Source organism: Setaria italica, chromosome I (genome assembly GCF_000263155.2).
Source record: "Setaria italica strain Yugu1 chromosome I, Setaria_italica_v2.0, whole genome shotgun sequence".
NCBI classification, from domain to species: domain Eukaryota; kingdom Viridiplantae; phylum Streptophyta; class Magnoliopsida; order Poales; family Poaceae; genus Setaria; species Setaria italica.
The window spans coordinates 13,201,676-13,211,657 of record NC_028450.1 but is presented as its reverse complement, the minus strand read 5'-3'; the positions used below and the strand labels follow the sequence as shown (position 1 = coordinate 13,211,657).

Here is a 9,982-nt window from a genome sequence, read left to right as displayed (position 1 = left end):
AATTACTGTGCTGGCACTATAGCACACTGTAGCGTTTCGTTTATATTTGTGAATTATTGTCCAAATATTGACTAATTAGGCTCAAAAGATTTGTCTCGCAAAGTACAACAAAACTGTGCAATTAGTTTTTAATTTCATCTACATTTAGTACTCCATGCATGTACCGCAAGTTTGATGTGATGGGGAATCTTCTTTTTGCATAGTGTCAAAGTTGGAAGTTGGGGGTGAAGTAAACAAGAGTCAAGGTGCGGCGGCTTCCCCTGACACCGCGTTCCGACGGACGACGGCTGGGCGCAGGGCGATGGGCACACGGTCGACAAGGTGCATCAATGTCGCCACGAGCACCAGAACGCCGAGGTGGAAGCGCAGCTGCGGCCGTGTCACGGGAGAAGGAGTTCGCCGGAATCTAGCTAGTGGATCGGTGGCGGTGACGGAGAGGCGATGATTAGTTGTCGCATATTGCGGTGGACGGGAGGAGGTTTCTTCATATGGGAATCTGGGGGGGCCTGGCGCTCCGATCCGTTTTTAACGAGGTGGACCAGGCACGGGCGAGCGCCGCTATGCCCGGCTAGGGCGGAGATAAGGCTTGCCCTTTTTGGGCCTGCTGGACTGCTCGGTGGAAAGGCTTTGCAGTGGCCCAGCCCGTAGCCCCTTTAGTGCTGGAAATTTTGTTATTCGATTTCGAAATGCTAAATTTCAAAATAGTAGAGCTAAAAATAATGTTCTTTCCAAGGAGTTAGTAATCGACATTGGGTGAGAGGTAAAATTGCTAAAGGTGTCTCTTTTGAAGCTGATTGGGTGAGAACCTCAAGTCAGTTATTCTCGAGTTCACGTTGTGAATTTCCCAATTCCTATTAAATTTAGTGCCATCTATTTTTACATTTTTGTTGCTAGTTCCCCACACCTTTTGTTGTGGGTGCTGACTGTTGAGTTACGTTGCTAAATCTGATTAGTTGCCCTTCAATTATCTACGACAAATGACTTTAACAAATAAATGAGGTTCTTCAAAAAAATAAATAACGGAGGTTCACGCTCACCCTAGTTCCATTAATACTCACTCTTCTTATTACATATGCATAAGCACCAAAGGACTGTACATTTGTTGTCATTGTTTATTTTGCATTGCAAACATCGTATAATTTGCATTGAAAAATCCCGGGGCGGAAATAATTGCTGCTACCCCATTTTGCAAACCGAGCTTATCTCGGTTGGTGTGCCTCCTAAGGGTTTGTTCGGTTATCCCGAAACGAGCTGTTCCGGGCCCCAATCCAGTTGGATTCGAACGGCCTGTTTTGAAGCCTCAGCTGAATTGCAACGTCGTTCGGTTTGGGCTCTCGGAAACTAAACAAGCCTAGAACAGCCTTTCCACCTCTCCCACGGTCCGGAAGAAAGCCACACCTAGCACCCTCTCGATCCCACGGGTATTTGATACGAAATCCTAAACTTTGGAAGGGTCACATTAAATATTCAGACGCTAATTAGGAGGATTAAACATGAGCTAATTATAAAACTAACTGTAGAACCCCTATACTAATTCGCGAATAAATCTATTAAGTCTAATTAATCCATGGTTAGCACATATTTACTGTAGCAGCATATTGTCAAATCATGGACTAATTAGGTTTAATAGATTCGTCTCACGAATTAGACTCCATTTATACAATTAGTTTTGTAATTAGACTATATTTAATACTCTTAATTAGTATCAAACATCTGATGTGATAGGTACTAAAGTTTAGGAACACCCTCTTATCCAGTCAGCCATGACGTGAGGCTAGGCGAGGCTGAAGTGCTTGTGGCGACAGCGCAACGGGGTGGCGGCTGAAGACGATGGCGCGGCGGCGCAGCACGGCACCACCGCGACGGCGACGGCGGCGTGGGGGGGGTTGATTGCTTGCTTCCCCTTTCTTGGCGCATGGCGCCCTTGCTTTCTTTCCCTGCCTTCCGATTGGCGTCCTGCGCGCAATCTTGACGGGCTCGACGGTGGATCGGACGGTCGGTCGCTGGCGGTTGCCGGGTGTCCCGGGGCGACCGCGACGCCCTGGCAGCACGAGCCCATCCCGTGATCGCGTGGCGTGCGCGCACGGAGGAAAATTGGGGGTCTCCCGTCTGCACTTGTGCGGGCGGGCGGGGCGTGGCGACTGGCGAGAGGAGGCCGTCCGGTGAAAAGAGCGGCGATTGTCGAGGCGCTACAGAGCGAGCGAGTGATCCGCAGCGCGTCGCCGGTGGGCGGTGACGGGATGAGACTCGCGAGGGATGGCGTGTGGTGCGGCCTACTCGGCGGCGACTCCACGTGAAGCGTGGGGTTCCCGGCCGGCATCCCTCGTGCAAACCGGGATGAGACTAGCAGCTGTCTGCACCATGAATGTTCAGGCATCTGTCGGCGTTGCTTTGCTACAAATAGATTTCTGAGTGTGAATCTGTGATTAGTTTGTGGTTGAGGCTGGAGTGTATGTTTGTGTTCCTGTCCAGCCGGACACAATTTTTTGATGAAAGGAATGGTTCAAGAAGAGGATTAGAAACATAGCAGGATTGAGTGAAAGAACGGATCTGCTCGATCCTGTCCCTGAACGGTTCCTGAGCAGGAACCGATCCTCTGTAACCGAACGAGCCTCGAACCCAGCTCCGTGCACGCTGCTCCTCTGCAGCTGTATCCTATGCCGCCACGGTGGCACCGGTGGACCCTTCTGCTAGCCTCACCTAGTGGTTAAAAACATGCACGACTCCACGGTACCGGTTCAGATATTCTCCGTATACATGCCGGGGCCAATTAGTCCCGGTTTAGATATTATCCATATACTGTTAAAGTAACTCGAGGCGATAAACCTTTTTGTGTCGACGAGTAGCAACGCACGATAGCGTACGTGGCAGAAATGATCCCTAGCTAGTAGTAGTGCTACTGCTAGTACCCAATTACAAGACATTTTGGTTGGTACACTGTCACCCGGCGTATACAATTTTACAGCCTGGGCGCTTTATTTGTCAGCATCCACCATCATATATCAGTGATGGAATTGGAAAGGGTGGGGATGGATCATTCAGTAGGGATTAGATTTGAGCTTGGATGCCAACTGCGCGCAGACGCGAAGGTAGGGAATTTGCGGCCCCGAAGTCCTCTTCAGATGCAGCACGTACTGATGCTGCTGCGAATTACTATTTCCGTTGCCTTCCCCGGCCTTCAACAGCTGGATCTCGAAGAAGACCGCCGCCGCCGATAAGCTCTCCACGGCGGCGGTGTCGTCGTCGGTTGCAGTCGCAGTTGCAGCCCCTGACGAGCTGCTGCTGCCACCGCAGTCCTTGTGGCGGCGGATGAAGCTGTGGATGATGGCGGCTGTCGGGACGCCGCCGCCGCCGGCAGCCCTGACGTGGGCGCAGACCATCCGGTGGCGGTGGCTGTGGTAGAAGAGGATGCGCACGCCCAGCTCCCCCAGCGCCTTGGCGACGCGCCGCATCGTCTCGCGCGGACACTCGCGGAGGACTAGTTCGCCGCCGTCCAGCGCCCACTGGTGCCGGCCGTGCGGCGGTGGCGGCGGCGGCATGGAGAGCTGGTAAAGGGTAGCTGCGTCGTGCTGCTTGCTCAGGACCAGCTGGTACGCGACCGCCTCCTGGCAATGCAAATTGTATATTTATTGTGTATTTAAAAAGGAAATGGTCGTCGATCGCAATGCAAAGAAGCAAAGACAGTATTAGCAGAGCAGACCGAACCGACCTCGGATCCGTCGTCGAGGCGGATCGACTGGAGAAGGCTGGTCCTCTCGAATCCATGGCGCGTCACTAGCAGCTCTACGGTGGCGGCATTGACGCCTTGCCGGGCGGCGGCGGCGGTGGCGTCGGGAGGGGGCATCGCCAGATGCGGCGGCATGTCCGGCTGAAGCCAGCGGTGCGCCGTCACCTCGGCCAAGGTCGCCCGCTTCTCGGGCCTGACAATGAGCATGCTGGAGATGAGGTCCCGGGCGTCGTCGGAGACCCACGACGGCAGCCGGAACTCGCCGCGCTGCATTGCATATATATTTGCATGTACTGATCAAATGAAATCCACGGATCCATGATCAGAAATTCAGAATAGTACCCTGATGTTCCTAGCCAGGTCTGACATGTCGGCGCCGTCGAAGGGGTAGCGTCCGCAGAGCATGGCGTAGAGGATGACGCCGCAGCTCCACACGTCGACCTCGGGGCCCCGGTACGAGCGGCCCTCCAGCAGCTCTGGCGCCGCGTACTCCGGGCTCCCCAGGCTCCTGCTCTGCATCTTCCCCGGGCTCCAGAGCTTGCTGAATCCGAAGTCGGCGATCTTGACGCTGCCCTCCGCGTCCAGCAGCACGTTCTCCATCTTGAGGTCCCGGTGCGCGACCCTGTTGCGGTGGCAGTAGGCCACGGCGGCGGCCAGCTGCTGGAAGATCCGGCGGGCCTCGGCCTCCGGCAGCCGCTCCCGGACGGCGACGTGGTCGTGGAGCTCCCCCGACTCGGCGAGCTCCATGACGATGTAGGTGTACTGATTGTCGCCGGCGGCGGGGGGGCGGATGGCCTCGTAGAAGCGGGCGACGTGCGGGTGGCGGCCGAGGCTGAGCAGGCGCATCACGCGGGGCTCGCGCTCCGGCTTGAGCTTGGCGGCTCTCATCTTGGCGTGGCAGAGGATCTTGATGGCCACCCGGAGGCCCGTGCGGAGGTGCCGGGCCTCCCACACCCTCCGAGAAGCTGCCCTGGCCTCTCACGCTCACCAGCTCGTACCTCCCCCGCAGCGCCGCCAGGTGCGCCGGCGGCAGCGGCTTCATCGCCGTCCTCGGCCGCTTGCAGGAGCTAGCCGATGGTGGTGGGGAGCCCTGCCCCTGCTGCTGCTGCTGCGACCTCTGCATATGGAACGGATGGATCGATCGACCGATCAATATGGACTTATAATTAATTGATCAAGATCTTGGCGCCTGGAATCAGCTAGTATTATACTAGCGTGCAGCCATCGGATTGATGGAATCGGATGGCGGCCGCCGGAGAATGGAGATGGATCGTCGAGGAATGATTCTAGCTGCAGAAGGATCTGGCCCAGTATTGTATTAATCGGCGGGGGCGACGGAGAAGAAGAGAGTGGAGATGATGCAGATGGGTGATGGAAACTAGGAAGGGATTCCCTACTATAGTACCTGCTGTAAGGGCACCCACAACGGCTAAGAGCTCTCTACAAAAGATCCATGTCAGCCTTTGCGAATAAACAAATAAGAGAAGAGAGAAATCGTTGCTACCGCTAGCACGCAGTTCGACGTCGGGTGGACCCTGCACCCCAACCCATGCGGTTTCCCCACATGAGAGCAGTGGCGGATCCAGAAACGGGCTCCGCTCCGGACTAACTAATATAAAACTTGAAATCTTACTAGCCATACACTATTAGATATAATATATTTTTCAAAGAGCACAATTCAACCAATAGACTCAAACAATACATAGAATATTGAAGGTAGAAAAGTACCAAATTAAGAGTCTTCCATGATAAAAAAAGAACCATACATGTCTTCATGAATTAACACCACTTCCACTTGTTCCGACGTTCTCAATTCTACATTAAAATTTTCAACATATCAGCCCTATATAAAGCAAGATAACATTATGTATTTAAATAGACTAATACAAGTAAACAACACGCACCTTGAGCACTCGTTTGGCAAATTCATCTTACGGTTTCTTAAGCCTTGCAAGCGCTTTAGAATTTTTTCATCTTCAATCGACGCAAATAAATCTCGCTCAATATAGCACATCATGCTATTATTCAACCAATCATCATTCATTTTATTTCTTCGTTCAGTCTTGATAATATTCATAGCAGAGAAGGCTCTTTCAACTGTTGCTGTTGCCACCGGCAAAATCAATGCAAGTTCAATGAGACGATACACCAAAGGAAAAACTGTATCTCTTCCAGTCTGAACCATCTTCTCAGCAAGGTTCCTAAGATCAATACAAGCGTCAAAATTATCATCATTTCTAACTTCATCAATGAATATAGGAAGGTCACCCGCAAGCTTTATGCAGTCATAATCACAAAAGTCATCTTTATAAATCTTAGCAAGCTCAACTAACTTCTGTACTTCAAAGTTGGCAAAAGAATCCCTCGGATCAAGACAAGCAACGCATCTCAAGAGTTGAGTTGATCTTTCTGGAAATCGATTGTTTAACTCACAATAAACTTGATCAATCACAACATTAAAAATTCCATGATGAAAATGATGGTAGTAACTCACTAGTTTAGCACCACGACATCTCGAACGACCTCTAACTGGTATCATATCTTCCATATTAGGAATTTCTATGTTGTTGAGGAGGCAAAACTCCTTTACTTCTTCAAAAAGGGCATCCCAACCATTTTCCCTCATTTCATTCATATTTCTCATCACAGAGCCAATTAATCCTATTGCACGAACAATGTTTTGATTTTTCTTTTGCAAACATTGTGACAAGTCTTGAGTCATCCCCAGTACTCTAATCATAAGATGTAATATAAACACAAATTCAAATGACTCCATTCTTTGAATCAATCCAGAGACTGTAGTTTTTTTTCCCCATCAGTTCCATCTTCACTAATATTTTCCAACACCTCCAGTACAGAGGACCACATGATCATAAGACGTGCCAATGTTTTGTGATGTGTACCCCACCGTGTATCACCAGGCCTAGCAAGACTAGTTTCTTGGTTTTTCCCTCTCCCAGAAAAAATAGCACTACTATCTAACTGCTCAACAAGCTTATCATGATGACTTTGAAGGAGTTGATCTTTCCTCTTGCAAGAAGCACTAACAACATTGACGATTGAAGTGACATAATTGAAGAAATCAAAAGTTGAGCCACAACACTTGGCTACAGAAACTACCACAAGCTGCAATTGATGAGCAAAACAATGGATGTAAAAGGCATATGGGTTTTCGTTCAATACCAGTCTTTGTAACCCATGAAATTGTCCTCTCATATTTGAAGCTCCATCATATTCTTGCCCTCTAATCTTGGAAATAGATAGACCATATCTTCTAAGCATAGTGTCCAATGCTTCTTTTAGTGAAGTTGATGTGGTGTCAGAAACATGTTCAATGCCAAGAAACCTCTCAATCACACTTCCTTTATCATTGACAAACCTACAAGAGAAAAGAGAAAATAGTGTTACTTGAAAGCAACAAAACAAAACTAATAAAATAACCAAATAGAGAGAAGGTATATACCTCACAACCACAGCCATTTGTTCCTTAACAGATGCATCACGAGCCTCGTCGACAAGAACCGCAAAACAACGATCTCCTATTTCACTTTTAATTAGCTCACTTGTCTCCTCTGCACAAGCCCTAGCCAAATCTTTCTGAATCATTGGACTACTCATTTGATTATTCCCTGGAGCATTTTCACCAGTCACAAGTGCAGCCTTAGGATCCTTCTTTCTGTACCATTCGAGCATCTCCATAAAGTTCCCTTTATTTCTTGATGTTTTAGACTCATCATGTCCACGAAAGGCTAGAGCTTGCAAAAGGAGAAATCTAGCAATGCCTAACATGATACTTAAACGAGCTTTATATGCCTCCTCTTCTGCTGCACTTGTAACAGTCCACACATGTTCAACACTTTGCCTCTGATTTTTGAAATCAAGTGCACGCTTTCTTGCATTATTATGAAAGCCATCAATTGATTGAGCATGCTCCTTGAAACAATTTTTTGCATTCTTCCAATTTCTAAACCCAACTTTGGTAAATGTATCATTAGAATGAAACCCAGCTTGTTGTGGCTTAAAGAGATAGCAATAAAAGCAATAAGCTGCATCCTTGGCTACACTGTACTCTAACCAATCAAATTGATCAAACCATGATCCAATAAATCCTCTTGATTGGCCTTTACCATCTTTTTTCGTTTTTGGAAACTTATGACCAGCTGGCCTATATGGACCTATTTGTAGATATGCTCTCCTTGCCTCATCCCTAATGTCATGATGAAAATCATCAATTAGCTTCCTTTGTCCTGGATCAGCAACTATATCTCTCATATCAAGTTCAATCCGTGGTCTTTTTTGCTCAACCCGGCTCTCTATAGTTTCGGCACTACCACCGCTCTTTGTTGCATCTTTTTTAGCATCGTATTTCTCCATTCTAACTTCTAAGATATGAAATGTTGCAATTGCAAAGTAAGACTTAATCACTCAAATACCAGTCCTGGCGTCCTGCTCAATCATTCAATGAAATGAAATATTCATGATTTTGCATTTTTGCTAGTAGGCACTAGCAATCATTGAGCCATTTTCAAAAAAAAATAAAACCTTTGCAGTTCAGCAGACACCAGACAGCAGGCCTGGGGGCAAGCCGGCAGGGCCGCAGCCCGCAGGGGCGCCGGTGCCGCGCAGGGCACTGGCCGGCCGGCGGCCGCAGGGGCCAAGGGCCAGGCGGCAGGCGCCCAGGCGGCAGGGGGCCGGGCGGCCAGCGGGGGCGCCGGGCGCGGCCGGCCGCGCCGCCGCGTCACGGCCAGGGGCAGACGCCGGCACCGCGGCACGCCGCACACCGGAGGTCGGAGGAGCGCCGGGCGGATTTGCCGGACTTGGCGGCTGGCGCGTGGGGAGCCGCCGAGGCGGGGACGGCGGACGGCGGGGCGCTGGGGCTGCCGGGCGCCGGGAGCAGGTGGCGGCGCGCGCGACCGGCGGAGACGCGGCCAGGCGCGGCGCGGCCTCCGGCCGGACTCCGGAGCGGCAGAGCTTGGGGCCGGGACTCGTCGCGGCCTCGTGGGCGTCGGGCGGATGTGGGCTCAGGGGAGCCTGCCGGGGACGGCGGCGGCCGGCGGGTGGCGGCGCGGCCGCGCGGGTGGCGCCGTGGCCCGTGGCGGCGGCGCGGCGGACTGGCGGCGCGGCCGCGCGGGTGGGGGTGGGCGAGTGGCGGCGCGGTGGACTAGCGGACAGGAGGCAGGGGCACAGGCAGGGCGACGGGCCGGGTGAATTCGCGAACCAGTACAAGCCAGAGCCAGCTAGAGCGACTCCGCGAGGCCCGCGACGGGCGACGGCCCAGCTAGAGCGACTCCGCGTCCGCGAGCCCCACGACGGGCGACGGCCTGCTAGCCAGCCTATTGGGCTTTCTCCTTCTCGGGGTGGGCTAATTGGCTGATAGGCCTTTTTATGCTATTTTTATGAATCAATTTTCCACTGCTCAAGGGCCTCGCCCCGGGCTGCAGCCCGGGGCCCAAATCCGCCCCTGCATGAGAGAATAGGCGGCGTGGAGCATGCCGCCGAGGCCATTGGTGGTGGTGAGGAAGTCGGGTGCGAAGCAGGGCCACCGGAGCATCACCGCCATCGCGGTCAGTATCCTCTGTTGGGGCGATGCAAGGAGGAGGCTTGGGCCCAGCTGCCGGCGCCCCACACGTGGAGGGGAGGGAGGTACACGACGCGGCGCACGGCCGAGTGTGGGCTAGGAGAGGGAGGTGCGCAGCACCCGGCATGGGAAGGGAGGGGGCTGGGGTCACGCTCGGTCACCGGGCGGTGGAGGTGTGGCTGCGTGCCTATCCTCCAGCGTGAGCACGGAGCGCGTACATGCGGGGATGGGGGGTGGAGGCTGGAGTGGCGCAGCAGACGTGCAGGAGGAGGCGAGGAGTGCGGCGGCATAGGTGAGGAGGACCAATCCGCTAGCTCAGGGCGCGGACTACCGGAGATCAAGGTAATAAATAGCGGTGGTAGCGGCCGCAATAGCGGTAGCGGCCTATTGCCGCTATCGCTATAAGCTAGCGCTCTGGTGGTAGCGGTCTGGAACTTTGCGGCCGCAATTGCATGTAGTAGGCCGCAATAGCGTGGAATCAACTAACCCTAACTAGCCCAGCAGCCCAGCCCGACTCACACAATCACACGGTCACACCCCTGACACACTCCACCCATCGGCCTCCAGATTCGGCGCTGACGCGCTGCCACCCTTCACCTCCAGATTCGGCACCGCCGCCGCCTGCCGGTGTGCTGGCCGACTGCCGCCAAGTTGCCGTTGTTAGAGGCGATTGGTCA

General features: G+C 52.6%; 2 protein-coding genes across 2 annotated transcripts; both read right to left on the bottom strand.

Moving 5' to 3' along the window:
• Positions 1-2,754: 2,754 nt before the first annotated feature.
• On the bottom strand, positions 2,755-5,219 carry LOC101765046 (serine/threonine protein kinase OSK1-like). The gene is given in 4 exon segments (XM_022825215.1): positions 2,755-3,605; positions 3,710-3,994; positions 4,070-4,681; positions 4,683-5,219. Coding segments are annotated over 4 exon segments (1,632 nt in total). The 5' UTR covers positions 4,851-5,219; the 3' UTR covers positions 2,755-3,038.
• Positions 5,220-6,511: 1,292 nt separating this feature from the next.
• LOC111257872 (zinc finger MYM-type protein 1-like) lies at positions 6,512-8,101 on the bottom strand. The gene is made up of 2 exons (XM_022828154.1): positions 7,191-8,101; positions 6,512-7,106 (listed from the first exon to the last, which is right to left on the bottom strand). The coding sequence occupies exons 1-2, from the start codon at positions 8,099-8,101 to the stop codon at positions 6,512-6,514; spliced, it is 1,506 nt and encodes a 501-aa protein (XP_022683889.1).
• Between the last annotated feature and the right edge of the window lie 1,881 nt (positions 8,102-9,982).